Genomic DNA, 17,574 nt, shown 5'->3' on the forward strand with positions numbered 1-17,574 from the left:
AAAGGCAATAATTTGACAAAGCTGTCAACACCACACTGCATAGCCTCGGTGTCTATGTCAGACAGTGACTTCATATTGGCAGGGTTATATAAACACTCATTGATGAAGTGTTAGTGACCATGATGACATGGTCTTCTGAGCTCAGATAAGGTCATGTGACTTTTTTAGGATTCTGCTGTATCACGTGTTATTATTGTAATGTTTGGTACAAAGCTGTATTCCATTGATTCTCTCAGTAACGGTTCATTACTCGTGTTGTCCAGTGTAAAATAATTTCAATGCTAAGGATACAAACCACGTTTAAATTCATAACCAGTGTTGCCAGTCAAAAACAACCACTTTGTTTTAAGCTGTGGTCGGTGGTACAGTAGTCGTTTTCCCATATATTTAGTTGGTGTTTAACCCTTTGATGAAAGCTGCCTATCCCTGTACAGTATGCCTCGGGTTGTGTTGGTTTTGTTCTCTTCCAGTCTTGTTTGGAGTTGTTATGGCACAAGGCTCCATGTGATCAGAGAGGCTACACAAAGGGGTAACATTGTCAAAGGAAACTGAGGTTGTATTTTTAAGAAGCATTCTGGTATTACATTAACTCTTTACAAAGCATCTCATTGTTTCAAAGGATACACTACTTCATTGAAAGAAGGATTCAACTCAAGTGACTGTCCCTCCTTCTTCATTGGTATAGAGAATCGTATCATTTTAGTTTGTGTACTGGTTATGTACAGACTGAATTATAAACCAGGGATATATCAAATATGTTGTCTACCCAAAGAGGTAACAAATGTACATTTTCCAGAAAATAAAAAACAAATTATTCAAATCAGAAAATCATGATTAAACCGAGTAGAACTGTGAAGCAGTCTCTCCAGCTCGCTGTGATGGAGGTGGTTACCAACAGTGTAGGGGGAGTTACTTTAAAAAGTAATCTGTTACAATTACAAGTTATCTGAACAAGATTTTAAGTACTGATAGTTACAGTAACTTATTACTTTGAAGTAGTTCAGTTACTTCTCAGCGGTGTTCCTCCTGGTTTTTGTTCCAGTTGTACCCTAAATTACTTAATTGGACTAATCAAGCTTCAAATAAGCACTTGATTGGTACAATTAAGTAATTTAGGGTACAGTTGGAACAAAAACCAGGAGGGACAGAGCTATTTTGTTAGAATATGGGATGGGTTACCAAGCCAGGCTGTACTTGACAGAGTTATTTTTTAGTTTAGAGTATGGAATAGGTTACTGTGGCAGAGGCAGGGTAATGTCTCTGCCAGCAACCACAACAAAATTCTAGAACTTGAAGCTACTGCACTAACAGGTAACTATGATGTGATAGGTGTTACAGAAACTTGGTTGTCTGAGAGTGATGGGGACGAATATAATATTTGTGGGTATACACTGTATAGGAAAGACAGGCAGGACAGAAGAGGAGGAGGGGTAGCGCTATACATAAGAAACAGTCTTGAAGCCCAGGTGTTAAACCTGGACAAAGAAAATAAAACCGAATCAATATGGGTCAGAATAATGGACAAAAATTCAAAGGGCATAATAATAGGAGCATGCTATAGACCGCCAGATTCAGACGGTGAGCACAATAATCTGTTATACAATGACATTAGAAATGCGTGTAGCAAAGGAGAATCCATACTAATGGGGGATTTCAACTTCCCCCAAATAAAATGGGAAAACCCGGTGGGTAGCACGAAGGATGAAATAGAAATGGTGGAAATGACAAATGACTGCTTCCTAACACAATTTGTCAAGGCACCGACTAGAGGGGAGGCATGCCTTGATTTAGTCTTTTCAAATAACGAAGATAGAATAACTAAAACAGAGGTCAGAGAACCACTGGCAAACTCAGACCACAACATGGTCTCATTTGAAGTGTTTTTTAAAACCCCAAAAGTAATGACTAAAGCTAAGGTTTACAATTTTAGAAAAGCAAACTATGAAGGTATGAAACAGAGACTAACAGAAGTAGATTGGAGTAAAATAGAGAAAACACCCACAGAAGAAGGATGGTTGTTCTTCAAAAATGTAGTACTAGAGGCGCAAAACAATTACATCCCTAAAGTAGACAAATCTAAATGTAAAACTAAATTGCCAAAATGGTTTAATAGATCAATTAAAAAAAAATATTCAGCGAAAAAAGGCACTTTACAGAGCATTAAAAAAGGACCAAAAAGAAAGTACACAGAAAGAGTACACAGAACTGCAAACGCAAGTCAAAAAGGAAGTTAGAAAGGCCAAGAGAGAAATAGAAATGAACATTGCTAAGGGAGCTAAAACCAATTCCAAAATGTTTTTCCAATATTACAACAGCAAGCGAACATTCAAAGAGGAGATTAAATGTTTAAGAGATACAAATGGCAAAATCGTAGATGAAGAAAAAAAAATAGCAAATATATTAAATGATTACTTTTCACAAGTTTTTACAAAGGAAGATACTGACAACATGCCCCACATGCCATCCAGTTCCTATCCAGTTTTAAATAACTTTAACATAACTGAGGCAGAAGTGTTAAAGGGACTAGGAGCTCTTAAAATAAACAAATCCCCTGGGCCGGATGAGATCCTCCCAGTAGTACTCAAAGAAATGAAAGAAGTAATTTACAAACCGCTAACCAAGATCATGCAGCAGTCTCTTGACACAGGGGTGGTACCGACAGACTGGAAAATTGCAAACGTAATACCGATCCACAAAAAGGGAAACAAAACTGAACCAGGTAACTACAGACCAGTAAGCCTGACTTCTATTATATGCAAACTTATGGAAACTATAATAAGATCCAAAATGGAAAATTACCTATATGGTAACAGAGTCCTGGGAGACAGTCAACATGGTTTTAGGAAAGGGAGATCGTGTCTAACTAACTTGCTTGATTTTTTTGAGGATGCAACATCGATAATGGATAATTGCAAAGCATATGACATGGTTTATTTAGATTTCCAGAAAGCTTTTGACAAAGTCCCGCACAAAAGATTAATTCTCAAACTGAACGCAGTTGGGATTCAAGGAAACGCATGTACATGGATTAGGGAGTGGTTAACATGTAGAAAACAGAAAGTACTGATTAGAGGAGAAACCTCAGAATGGAGTGTGGTAACCAGTGGTGTACCACAGGGATCAGTATTAGGTCCTCTGCTATTCCTAATCTACATTAATGATTTAGATTCTGGTATAGTAAGCAAACTTGTTAAATTTGCAGACGACACAAAAGTAGGAGGAGTGGCAAACATTGTTGCAGCAGCAAAGGTCATTCAAAATGATCTAGACAAGATTCAGAACTGGGCAGACACATGGCAAATGACATTTAATAGAGAAAAGTGTAAGGTACTGCATGCAGGAAATAAAAATGTACATTATAAATATCATATGGGAGATACTGAAATTGGAGAATGAATCTATGAGAAAGACCTAGGAGTTTTTGTTGACTCAGAAATGTCTTCATCTAGTCAATGTGGGGAAGCTATAAAAAAGGCTAACAAGATGCTCGGATACATTGTGAAAAGTGTTGAATTTAAATCAAGGGAAGTTATGTTAAAACTGTACAATGCACTAGTAAGACCTCATCTTGAATATTGTGTGCAGTTCTGGTCACCTCGCTATAAAAAAGATATTGCTGCTCTAGAAAGAGTGCAAAGAAGAGCGACCATAATTATTCCGGGCTTAAAAGGCATGTCATATGCAGACAGGCTAAAAGAATTGAGTCTGTTCAGTCTTGAACAAAGAAGACTACGTGGCGACCTAATTCAAGCATTCAAAATTCTAAAAGGTATTGACAGTGTCGACCCAAGGGACTTTTTCAGCCTGAAAAAAGAAACAAGGACCAGGGGTCTCAAATGGAGATTAGACAAAGGGGCATTCAGAACAGAAAATAGGAGGCACTTTTTTACACAGAGAATTGTGAGGGTCTGGAATCAACTCCCCAGTAATGTTGTTGAAGCTGACACCCTGGGATCCTTCAAGAAGCTGCTTGATGAGATTTTGGGATCAATAAGCTACTAACAACCAAACGAGCAAGATGGGCCTAATGGCCTCCTCTCGTTTGTAAACTTTCTTATGTTCTTACTGGGTTAAGAGGGTCAGAGTAAACCAAAGGAATAGTTATATACAGTAGAGAGTCAATGTTGTGATCTTTGATCAGCCCTCCTGTTTAATGAACCGAGCTCACCTGTAATCGCATGAGTTACTGTGGCAGGACGGCTGGCTGACGTCTCCTTACCAGGAAGCTGACTGAGACACACACAGGCACTGCTGGTAGAAGCGCTGGTGTGTGGATTTATTAATTTAAAAAATTAAACAAACTGATACACACACACACAGCCAATTAAAAAGAGTTAAGAAAACAAGTCTCTAACACAAAATAACACCTCCACCAAAAACAAGTACCGTGCTGATCTCTCTTGCGCTCTCTCTCAATCCCCACCCCACTATGAGTGGCTGCAGTGCTTTTATACATGTGGCCAGGTCCAAATTAGTAATCACTAAATCAGTTCAGAGTTGGCCACATTCTGCACTCATTTAGAATTTAATGATTTGTAAAGCTTTGTAATTTTGTACGCTTAATGTGATAGAATAGGTTAACAGATATATATCATCAGTAGGTATTTGTGTACTAAGTACTTGTGCATGTTAACTTTATTCTATACATTATTAAAGGAACAGTAATTGTTAATACCTGCTCAATTACCCAGATAAATCGATTATGCAAACTAGTATCGGTCCCAATTAGTTTGGATAATTGACTCTCACTGTAATCGTTTTTACCAGAAGGTATTTTCAGCCATGAACTTTCTCCTTTAAGTAATGTCGGCCAGTCACCCCAGTGACACCAGCATTGATCAGCTGTGTATAGAGTTGGAACTCCAGCATTGGTCTGCTTTGTAGAGAGATGGAACTCCAGCATGATCAGCTGTGTAGAGAGATGCAAGAGTATGATCCTCATCAGAACTGTTTGGATGTTATTTCTGTAGCTTACAGATTCCCAATTATGGAAATGAAGTGGAAACAGACTTAAGACAGAGGGTAGGTGTCATGTTTAACAGAGAGCGGTGAGGGGAAGGAATAGGTTAGCTAGTTATGTTGTTGTTACTACTGAATCATTGGAATGCTCTGAGACCTGACTTGACAGAGTTTTGAGATCAATCCGCTAATACGTATATAAAGAAACAGAGCCGATTACGATTAGAGCTGCATTCATTGATTTTTCTGATAATTACCACATTCACCCTGGCAGGCTTTAAAAACAAACTAGGGAGCTCATGATTAAGTAGCCTTCCATATCCTCACCACTCTCTGTGTGAACAACTCCTTCCCTCTGTCCTGTCTATCTCCACTTAATTTCCAACTGTGTCCTCTGGTCCTTTTTTCTGTGCTGTGCTAAAAGTAATGGTTTAGGTTAACTATATCAACTCCTTTAAGATTGTAATGATGTCCCCAAACCCCTAGATGGCAAGGACCTTTCATACAGACCTTCAGTGCGGCTCAAACATCAGTGTAAAAAGTTGCTTAAAAGTGGAAGTAACACTATTTCTTTACCCCTACCAGCTTACTGTTTAAAAGCCATGTGGATAGGGCCTGCAGTGGCCTGCACATTATAATAAGAGTAAAGAGGCCCTTTCCCATCCCAGTGTGCTTTGCACCCTTCAAACCAAGCAGCAGCTCTTCTAGGTCTGTTCTGGTGAGCGGATGAAAACTTTCCCTTGAGAGAGAGACTGCATGACACCCAGCGACTGCGCAACACCCAGCCACACCCAGCGACTGCGCGACACCCAGCTGGAGCTGCCATTGCCTGCAATGAATTGAACACCAGCTGATGTGATCAAGAATGAAAAAACACTTGCTGTAAATGATGATCAAATATAAATACCAGCTGAGACGAGCTCTGAGAACTCGGCTTCTCACAGTGTATAGTCTCGCCTAGAATGTACATTTCTCTTCCACTGTCGTAACTGCACAGTTACATTTGAGTTGGCCAGCCCGCATGAAAAGCAGTGCGGAGTAGAGAAGCGGCTGTCTGCTCAGATTCAAATCAAATCAAAGTTTATTTATTATATTATTTATCTATGGTTCTGATTGGGGATGTATGGGGTAAGCAGTTCTAAATAGGTTGGTGCCAAGTTGTTTATGGCCTTAAGTTAATAACAGTATTTTAAAATCAACTCTAAAATGTACAGGAAGCCAATGCAAAGAAGCCAGCACTTTTTCCAAGTTTTAGTCAAGATTCTAGCAGCAGCATTTTGAACCAGTTGCAAACGAGACAAACATTTTGGGATGCCAGAAAATAACGCATTGCAATAATCAATTCGGGAGGATACAAAGGCATGTACTAGTCTTTCAGCGTCAGATGTAGAGATTATAGGTCTAAGTATTGCAATATTTGCTCAAATGATAAAAAGATGATTTTGCAATCTTTTTTTGTGTTTCTTTAAATAAAAGTAGGGTCGAAGATCATACCTAAATTTTGCATTTCTGTGTACAGGTTCAGAAGGTAGTCTACTGAAATCCAGGCCAAATGATTTAGGCTTATCTAGCTGGTTTCATGAACCCACTAACAAAACTTCAGTTTTTTTTCTGCATTCAAAATTTCGAGACATCCAGCACTTAATGTCAGTAAGACAAGATACCATATTGGTCCCTGTGGCAAAGTGCCCACCCCTGTGTATATGTTGTCTTTTAATGTTGGTGTTTAGTCATCGGTACACGGGATATAAACTGGTCTGTGTAACACGAGTGTTGTATATTTGTATTTAGGCACTAGGATTGCACAGCACTTCACGTGCAAGTAAAAAGTAATATGTGAGCACGGGGAATTACACTTTATTAATTCACTTGCAGTTGTACTGCGATTGAATGATTGATTAGCAGTCGAGTCTCGGTACAGCAGCATATTTTCACATACTCAGGGTTGTGTGTTCGGTGAGTGGAGAACAGGATTGGAGACGGAGATAATAATGAGAATAATAATAATCATTAAATCAGCTCGCCGTGTTCGTCTGTATAGTCCGTTTTGTTTTGGCGAATGGGCCGTGTCCTGTATTTTTGTTTGTTGCAACCTTTTTATTTTCTGTTCTGTTTATTAAGAATATAAGAAAGTTTACAAATGAGAGGAGGCCATTCGTCCCATCTTGCTCGTTTGGTTGTTAGTAGCTTATTGATCCCAGAATCTCATCAAGCAGCTTCTTGAAGGATCCCAGGGTGTCGGCTTCAACAGCATTACTGGGGAGTTGATTCCAGACCCTCACGATTCTCTGTGTAAAAAAGTGCCTCCTATTTTCTGTTCAGAATGCCCGTTTGTCTAATCTCAATTTGTGACCCCTGGAATCTCCATTTGTGACCCCTGGTCAAAAATTCGCTCAGCTCCACCAAACTCCACCTCTCTCGTCGTTTATTTCCTGGCTCTGGTCTCACGCCACACACTCCGGCCGTCTTTGTGACAGTCCCAAAAGAGGCATCACCAGGTTTTAGAGACAAATACAGCTGGATGTCATCTGCATGAAAATGGAAATGTACTCTATTGGCTTATAATATCACCTAGAGGGAGCATATAAATGGAAAATAATAAAGGACCTCAAATAGAGCCTGTGGAACACCACAAATTAATTCAGACAATGCAGATTTTCCATTGCCAATTAAAACAAATTGAGACCTATTGGAAAGATAAGACCTGAACCAGGATAAAACAACTCCAGATACACCCACACAATTCTGCAGGCAATTGATTAAAATCGAGTGTTCGACGGTATCAAAAGCAACACTTGGATCTAATAAAATTAAAACTGATAAATAACCAGAGTTAGTGCCAATTAATAGATTATTTAATACTCCAATAAGAGCTGTCTCAGTACCATGTGCATGGTGAAAACCAGAGTGAAATTTCATAGATGTTGTTTTGTGTCAAATTGATGCAGTTGATTTGCAGTTACCCATGTGACAGTGTTTGTATGGTAGAGACAGCGCTGCTGAAGGGATGCCATTATGATGTGTGTCTCAGGGAAGGTGACCTGCTTTTATGTGTAGTTTCATGTGTTGCAGTGAGCTGATGAATCACACTGCAGTGCAGAGTGGGTGAAGAGAGTGTGCTATCTGTGTCCTGGAGCTCAGAAAGGAAAGTTACTGTACTGGGGATACCCTGTTGGATATTGCATGAATATGAAAAGACAGGAACATATTTTTCTAAGATTCAAATTAGTGGCCCGCAGTGGTAAAGTGGTAAAATGTGGACTCCATAGCATAGATTGTGAGGGCAAAAGCAGACCATGAATTGTTGCAAAAAACAATGATCTTCATGCCACAGTAAGAGGAAACTGATATTGTAATTATATTGAATGTCAATCACTATTCCTATTTGATCCATGTAGTTCTGTTTAACTTTTAAAATAAATGTAACATTTCTTTGTTACAGTCATGTTTACTTGTAAAAACCTTACAAAATCTCTTTGCTCGTTCTTGTTCCAGCATCCTCAAGGCCTACAGAGTGGCAGATGACTTCCACGCCCGTTACTGTGCCTTATCCAGGACATACGTTTACCGACTCATTACCGGGGCCCGGCATTACTCCCAGCTCCCCGTGTTCGAGAGGAGCCTCTGCTGGGCTGTGCATGAGGAGTGAGTCTGGGTAATATGTTAATCTGGGACTGGCTCAAACGTTTGTGCATGAGACTGGAGTAACACTTTGCGAATATACCCCAGTAACACATCATGACTGGAATCCCCAACAGGGAGATGCAACTTTTATATATTACAAAATACCAGACCATACAGTCATTTAAAGAAAAATATATTTGCTATTCCCCAGTATTTCAATTTAAAGAATATTGTTCTGCCTTTCGTTTTTCTTTTTTTTCTCCTCATTGTCTACTAATGTTTTTATAATAGCAATACTAAATGCATTGTATTCTGCATATGTTTGATGCTGTAGTACTGTGTGTTCTTTACTGCAGCCTGTTTGTCTCGCTTTAAAACCTCAATAGGCTAACACATGTTCCTGTTCTTTCTGAAATAGCCATTTCAATGTGACAGCATTGCAAGAAGCTGCCAAGCTGTTGCTGGGGACCCATGACTTCAGTACATTCAGATCACTGAACTCCGAGACGCCTTTCAAGTCCCCCATCAAGACACTCCTGCAAGCAGAGGTGTGCAGTGGAGCGGGCTCATTCTCACAGCATCCTTTTCACAGGTAAGGCATGCCTTCTGCAAGCGGAGGTTTGGAGTGGAGCAGGCTCCTCACAGCATCACTTTCACAGGTAAGGAGGCATGCTGCGGCCAGCCACAGCTGTCTGGACAACTCGCTTTCTCTTCATTGCAGCTATTGAAAGATTAGACCTGCTAGTAGCTAGACCTTCTGATTGGAGTGAGTTTACTAAAAATGAATACATGATTAGGTTTGATTACTTTCGTGGGTGATCACTGGATACAGGTTTTGTTTAAACACACATTTTCATGTCAATTATTGCACGCTGCCAGTACTGGGGTACCGGCAATGTGAGCCCCAGTATGGAATTATTATAAACACAAAAACAGTAAAGCATGTTACAACACACATTTGAGTAAGGTGGCATCAGTACGGCCAGCACTACCTCACTGAAAGGATTGTCCCACTAAGATACGGCCAGCGTTACCTCACTGAAAAGGTTGAGACATTTTCCCACAGCAGATGGGTGGTTTGGGATTGCATGGTACTTCATGTGGATGAAAACTTGATTTGTGTGGTTAATCTCTTATACTACTTCATCACACACATAAATAACAAGACATATTAATCCCAAATTACATTGAAAACATTTTGTCCTGATTCTATTTGGTGCATGTTAGGGGTAATGCAGTTCTTGATATTTAATTCTGTAAGAAGAGAAAGTTAAGGCAGAAAAATGAAGCTTTCAGAATCATAAGGCAATTAAAAAAAAAAATGGCAGTCATCATCATAATCACTAGAACTGCAGTCCATAATTTTTAGCCAGTTTGATTGTATTGGTAGGAGTATGATTTACTTTAGAAACTGGCACTGCATACGCTGTTTTATGTGTGCACCAATTTTGCGGTATCTCCCCTCACCGCTCCCTGCTAGCAGTGACATCTTTAACATTTTAAAAGGAGTTAATATAGCTAACCAGAACCAATACTTTAAGCGCAGCACAGAAACCAGGACTAGAGGACACAGCTGGAAATGAGTGAGGATAGAGGGTATGGATTGGGTTATCTAGTCTTGTTGTTGACTAAGTCAGTCAGGGTCTAGGAAGCGGAGGAGCAGAGGTGATGAGATCGTCAGGGTCTAGGAAGCTGAGGTGATGAGATCGTCAGGGTCTAGGAAGCGGAGGAGCAGAGGTGACTCTCCTCTTCATACATTTCTTATGCTCTTTTCTTGTGTGGAAAGGATGGTTGAAGGGTGACGTCAGAACAGAAATACAGAGACAGTACTGTGAGTGCAATGCGGTAGTGCACAGATTTATTAAATAAAACAGTTTAAACAAAACAGGCTGTTGCTGCTCTGCTGCCTCTGTGTTAGTGTATTTTTTAAGGATACACCCTGAATGTTCAGAGTACTGAATGAGGAGGAGACTGAATATCCGGCACGAGGGGTTGAGTGGCTTGTTTTTGCCCATCCTCATGAGTACAATAAACACTGCACACTATGACCATTCAGGGAGTGTGCTGTTTACATAACAACTACAATGTTCTGAAAGACAGTACATTTTAAACCTGTATTTTTGATCAGTCTTCATAATGTGAAGTTCTATTATTGGATTTGAATGAATGCAAGATAGATTATAAAATGAGGTCCGGCAAGAAAAATAATTCACTCAAGACCACAGAATCTAAAAAATTGTTGGAAGCTAAATATTCCAATGTCGTATAACATTACCGTTGAGATGCTTGCATTATATATATGATATTGAAGAGCAACCACAGCAGCTGTTCCTTTAAGTGCACACTGTTGCTAGGCAACAGTCTGTGCAGCCATAAAATGCTGTTGAAAGTAAAGGCTACAGGATGCCCCATGCAAATCAGACAAAAGCTTCTGCCAGGACCTTGAATGTATTTAGCAGACATAGTCCAAGCTCTCCAGGAATAATTCACGTCTTCCTGAGCATTTCATCATTTTACTGCCCCTCCCAGCAGTAGGGTCCAATGATCAAATGTTTTGTTTGAAAGGTTAAAGGATTCCGTCTCATATGGCAGCAATGTTCATTGTGTAAGCAAATTAGCTGATTCATGGCTCATTTCCACCTTTTTGTGTAAACTATTCATTTTGAAATTAAAGTACATGCCTTTATATTACTGTTGAAATGCCCAAATGTGTGTCCTCCCCTGGTAAAGGCACGGCGGGGTGGTGTGCAGGGTGTCTTGCAGGTAAGGGAGCTCACGGGTCCCCAAGGATCTCCCCTGGTAAAGGCACGGCCGTGTGGTGTGCAGGGTGTCTTGCAGGTAAGGGAGCTCACGGGTCCCCGAGGATCTCCCCTGGTAAAGGCACGGCCGTGCGTGTGGTGTGTGCAGAACTTGCATTCCCTCTCACGGGTCCCCCCCGAGGATCTCCCCTGGTAAGGCATTTCCGTGGTGTGGCACACCCACACGTCCCAGGTAACGTCCATTCCCTCGCGTCCCCCGAGGGATCCTCCCCTGGTAGGGGACGGCCGTGTGGTGTGCACAGAACGTCCATTTCCGGTAAGGGACGCCCGGGGCTCCCGAGGACCATCTCCCCGTGGTAAAGGCACGGCACACGTGGTCACAGGGTCTTGCAGGTATGGGAGCTCACGGGTCCCCGAGGATCTCCCCTGGTAAAGGCATGGCCGTGTGGTTCCTAGCTATGCGGAGTGCAGATCTCTGTGTGGTGTGCAGGGTGAGTCTTACAGAGTCGTGCAGTTTCCTGGCTGTGCAGATTTGCAGATCTTTGCTGGGGATTCCACTCGAAGCATTGCATTGGCCCTGGTGCTCCAACAGGTTGGAGTCAGAATCTTCAGGACTGTTTCTCCTGGTGAGCACAAGCAGATATACCTGCAGGTAGGACTTTTGTCCTCTTGAGGCAGGAAGAATCTGAATGCCAGCACTGATGGGTTAAAGTTTAGAGAGAGAATTCATTTTTATCAAGCTGTCAAATTCAAATAAACATATAGAGGCCTGTGTATTAAGAGCCGGCAAGTAGATGCGAGTGCATATTTAATTTGAACTGTGCAAGTGCGTAGCTCAAACGCTGTGGGCTATATATTAACTGCAGAGTGTTGAAAACTGCACCTGTGCATCTGAATGTGGGCCGGAGTGTTTAAATGAAGTGAATGCGCCATGCTTCAGAATAGTGTGGGTTCTGATTTGGCTGAAGGGGGAATTGTATGGCTGTTGCTTGAAATCCTGGCACTGTGTCAATACCCCTTTCAGACGCAAATGCGCAACTGATCCATCTCGGAGACGTTAAAAAAATCTTTAAAATACCCGTTCACGCAGCATGAAATTGCGCAGTCTGTCGGTATAATGTCATCAGAACATTTTCACACGTGCAAAGCAATCATGACAGTCAAATCGTTCTAATGGCTACAGAATCTTCACTTCAACAAAACCTTTTTTGTTCTTTTGACAGCCTGCAACGCAAATGCATTATTGCACACTGCATTTCATTTAAAACAACTATGAAGATTTTGATAGGGGCACCATTTGATATTTTAAACACCCTTATTTAATTTACAACTATGTATTCACCATAAATCATCTCAGTTCCTGTACATCGTGAATATCAGACGATGATAAAACTTGCAAAAAAAGAATTCAAGCTATTCATTCCTTGAACAAAACTGTTTGCTTTCCTCTCCCTGTAAGGAAGATGTAGTCACTACAGAACTGTACACGTTTCAGAAAATAGAAAACTGAAGCAGTTGTCACTAGTGACCACTGGGCTGATTGTTTCTTTGTCACTCTGAAAAAACATTTGTAATTGGTGAGAGTGACAGTGAAAACACTGACTGCATTACAATGCAATGTAAGATTTATTTTTAATATAGCCCTTCATAAATGCAGGCACTGAGTCAGGGATGTCACATTTTTTTTCCCCCAAAAGACATGTTTAAAACAAAATTTAAATGTGTTTATACAGTATGTTATTGATGTATGCATTCTTGGTATAAACAGAATACTTCATTAAAGGCATGAAATGCAGCATATTTATGTTATTTCCACATCTGATCATGACAAATACTTTATGTTGATAAGATGTTAAATCAATGTTACCTATTGTAAGTGACTCTGCCTATAATGCACTTTTTACAGCCTACCTCTGTAAAGCGCTTTGATAGTGGTCCACTATGAAAGGTATATATATATATAAATAATATATATATATATATATATATATATATAAATTTGTGCCTTGCAGAAGTATTCAGACCATTGACCCATTCTCTCATTACCGAATAACAAATGGTTCATTGAAATTTCGTTCTGTTTGATATTTTATTTTTAAATACTGAAATACAGAATCAATTATTGTAAGGTGACATTGGTTTGATGTTGGAAAATATTGCTAATAAAAAACTGAAATATCTTGCTTGCAACCCCTGTGCTGTGGAAGCTCCCAGTTTGCACCGATGAAAGAAATTGCCCTAACGAGGACACAATTACCTTACCATTGGCCTCCACCTGTGAACCATTAAAGTTGCTGTCACATTTTCTAGGTAAAAACCCCACTGTTGAAGGATCATTAGTAAGGTTGTGAATCTGAAGGAAAATGAAGACCAAAGAACATTCTACAGAAGTTAGAGATAAAGTAATACAAATGCATAGATTAGGGAAAGGGTACAAAATAATATCCAAGTGTTTGGATATCCCAGTGAGCACAGTTGGATCAATAATCAGGAAGTAGAAGCTGCATCACACCACCCAGGCACTGCCAAGAGAAGGCCATCCCTCAAAACTCAGCGCTCAAACAAGAAGGAGACTAGAGAAGCCACAGAGAGGCCAACAATCACTTTGAAGGAGCTACAGAGTTCAGTGGCTGGGAGTGGAATAATGGTGCCCCAGTCAACCATATCAAGAGCTCTGCATAACACTGGCCTGTATGGGAGGGTGGCAAGAAAGAAGCCGTTACTCAAAAAGTATTATCTGAAAGCGCGTCTGGAGTTTGCCAGAAAGCATGAGAGTGACCCAGCTGCGATGTGAGAAAAGGTTTTGTGGTCAGATGAGACCAAGATAGAGCTTTTTGGCCAAAACTCAAAGCGCTATGTGTGGCGCAAACCTGACACTGCCCATGCCTCAATACACACCATCCCTACAGTGAAGTATGGTGGTGGCAGCATCGTGCTGTGGGGATGCTTCTCATCAGCAGGGACTGGGCATCTTGTTACAATTGAGGGAAGAATGGATGGAGCAAAATACAGGAAAATACTGCAAGAGAATCTGCTTCAGTCCGCTAAAAAACTGAAGCTTGGGAGGAAATTCACCTTTCAGCAGGACAATGATCCCAAGCACAAGGCCAAAACAACATTGGAGTGGCTCAAGAACAAAAAGGTGACTGTCCTACAGTGGCCCAGTCAAAATCCTGATCTCAATCCCATTGAGAATCTGTGGCACTATTTCAAAATTGTGGTCCACAAGTGTCATCCAACCAACCTGAACAACCTGGAGCAAATCTGCCAAGAAGAATGGGTCAAAATCACTCCGACACTGTGTGCAAAGCTGGTAAATACTTACCCCAAAAGACTTAAAGCTGTTATTGTAGCGAAAGGTGGCTGTACCAAATATTAATGTGTGGGGGTTGAATACTTATGCAAGCAAGATATTTCAGTTTTTTCCAACATAAAACCAATGTCACCTTACAACAATTGATTTTGAGTTTAAGTGTTTTAAAATAAAATATCAAACAGAACAAAATTTCAATGTACCATTTGTAATTCAGGAAAATGAGAGAATTGGTCAGGGGTCTGAATACTTTTGCAAGGCACTATATATATATATATATAATGGCTTTTCATGACTGATCTCTCTCTGGAGAACACATCATTTACACCAAAAAATGGAGTGATAAGATGTTCACTTTAGTACATGTCATTTATGCACAAGTGTATCTGGGCTGCATGTGTAATCAGGAGCATCTCAGAGGTCAACTGGATGCTCAGGAGCTAGCTGCATATTCCCTGGAACGTCTCAGAGGTCAATGAGATGCTGAGGAGCTAGCTGCATATTCCCTGGAGCGTCTCAGAGGTCAATGTGATGCTGAGGAGCTAGCTGCATATTTCCTGGAGCACCTTGCTGTGGAGGCGTAAAGTTGCCCTTGCGAATTTGTTCATTCGCATTTTTCGAGATGCACTGGGCATTTCCCTTTTGTAATAAAGGGAAATACTTCAATCATAGACAATGTAATGAACTGTGTGCTGGAAATTATTAATATGTTAATATGTCATACATGGTAAACTCTACTGTAAAATGTTATGATTGCCATTTTTGATCAATACATGTATAGGGCGCGAGAATACTAGGAACTAAATAAAAACTAATTCTAATACCAGTTTGCTGATTGTAATTCTATTTTTGACTGTGAGTTCAGGAGCTGCACTTCAGTTCTAATTGCCTGCCTTAGTGAAAAGAAAAATAATTAAATCACATCACATTATTACTAAATGCTAAATACGTCATTTAAAATACGGGTCAATGTTTTTATTATTCCTAAACATTCCTGCGATGTTGACACACCAACTTTCTTTGCAACAGCAGCCTGAGAAACCGCAGGAGACTCGGATCCTTCAAGAGTTCAACGTGGTTTACGCACAGTCACAGGGTAATCACCTACTCACGCACTCTGCTACGCGAACCTGTCTTGCTCTGAAAAGTTATCTGCGTTCATCATTTGAAAATACTGTATCCCAATTAAACAAAGTGACGTCCCAGTTAAACAACATAAATAGCATTGAGAAGAACCGCTGTAACAGCAATCCCGATTATCAGTGTCCCGATTATCAGGGTCCCGATGGCGGGGCTGACTGTACTGTAGTAAAGATAGAATTCTGTTGCTTTAAATCCTTTGTAAGAAGCACACGTCAGCTCCTCTGCTGACTTGATAGCGCTAATTGAAATGAAAAGTGTGACAGTCATTGGAATCAGGTAATTGTCTTATAAATCCACAGTCTGCCTCTTCTCGGGGTCTCGCATGTACAGCTGTCCTTTATAAGCACTGAGCGCATTGATACGTAAATGCACAGCTCCTAGTGTTAATGCTGTTTGCAGTGTCTGTGGTAATGAAATGCTGCTTCCCTTTGAAGGCCATTGGGGTCAGTGAATGCTATCTTTCTTAAGCCTGCCGTTGACACGCACTGTATTTACTGCAGCTCTGAATTGATTGAATTGAAAGGTCACGTTCCAGGTGACTGGTTTTGATGACTGCCCGGACCCAGCTGTTTTGTCTTACAGTTTTGGACGTGAAAAAAAAATACTGTGCTTGTATTTTAATCAAAGCAGAGAATGACAAGTCTGTATCGTACAACTGACCTCAAATCCGTATTGTCCAACTGACCTCAAATCTGTATTGTCCAACTGAGCTGCTAACAGAAGAAGCTTTTTGATTATTGCCTTTCAGTCTTTCATTATCCCCAACGCACGCTCAGAACTGTTCCCATCCCATCAGATGGTGTGATATAATCCTAATTAAGATTCAGTCTTGGCAGAGAGTGCAGGGATTTAATTAAGGAGTTCCATTATTTTGCACAGGTCGCGCACACACTGTCGGATCAGCACAGGTCTCGCACACTGTCGGATCAGCACAGGTCACGCACACTGTCGGATCAGCACAGGTCACGCACACTGTCGGATCAGCACAGGTCTCGCACACTGTCGGATCAGCACAGGTCTCTCACACTGTCGGATCAGCACAGGTCACGCACACTGTCGGATCAGCACAGGTCACACACACTGTTGGATCACAAAAGATAAATTGAGTATTTGAGCTGGAGAATAATCTACTGAGATGCTCTTTCTAGCCTGTCCAATATGAAACCGTATAGCTGGGAGTTTGATAGATGTCTTCTGTTACCATTACAGTTCTGGGTCCTCTCAATGTGCTTCATCTCCCTGCTGTGACCTAGCTTTGGAAAACTCACAGTAGGTCAGTTATTGTAATGGTAATTTCATGAAAGAGGATGTTGACTTTAAAGAATCCCCATTCTGTTTATAATCTTTTCATAAATGCAGACAATGGGCTCAGAAAGGTTCATTCAAATTGCAGTGTGACATATTGACAGGTTTAATTGCATGACTAGGTTAATTCATTGAGACTGACTGGCAGCAGTGTATGGTTTGTAGATTATTGTAAATATCTATTTTAATGTTGACTGCATAGCAACTTTATTAGGATCTGTAATCAGTAACTGATGTCCTAATCATTTATAGGGCAGGTAATAATAGAAAGTAACATAAGAATAGCTTTTAAGCACTGTATATAGGCTGGGAGATTTCAATCAAAATCGTTGTGCATCACTAGTGTGTGTGTGTTTTTTTTTGTAAAGAACTAGCTATGCAAGGGCCACAAGATCACCGATAGCTCAAGTGCAGCAATTACTGCCCAACTAAAACCAAACCAATGTACAGTTTTCTAATTGTGAAAGCTCC

General features: G+C 40.6%; 1 protein-coding gene across 1 annotated transcript in view; it reads left to right on the top strand.

The window, feature by feature from the left end:
- pusl1 (pseudouridine synthase like 1) overlaps positions 1–17,574 on the top strand; it is a 43,216-nt gene that overhangs the window by 22,696 nt on the left and 2,946 nt on the right. The window contains exons 4-5 of the mRNA XM_041273197.1: positions 8,455–8,604; positions 9,002–9,175. Coding sequence (XP_041129131.1) covers positions 8,455–8,604; positions 9,002–9,175 — 324 coding nt within the window. The remainder of the gene's footprint in view (positions 1–8,454; positions 8,605–9,001; positions 9,176–17,574) is intronic.

Source organism: Polyodon spathula, chromosome 16, assembly GCF_017654505.1.
Source record: "Polyodon spathula isolate WHYD16114869_AA chromosome 16, ASM1765450v1, whole genome shotgun sequence".
In the NCBI taxonomy this organism is placed as follows: Eukaryota; Metazoa; Chordata; class Actinopteri; order Acipenseriformes; family Polyodontidae; genus Polyodon; species Polyodon spathula.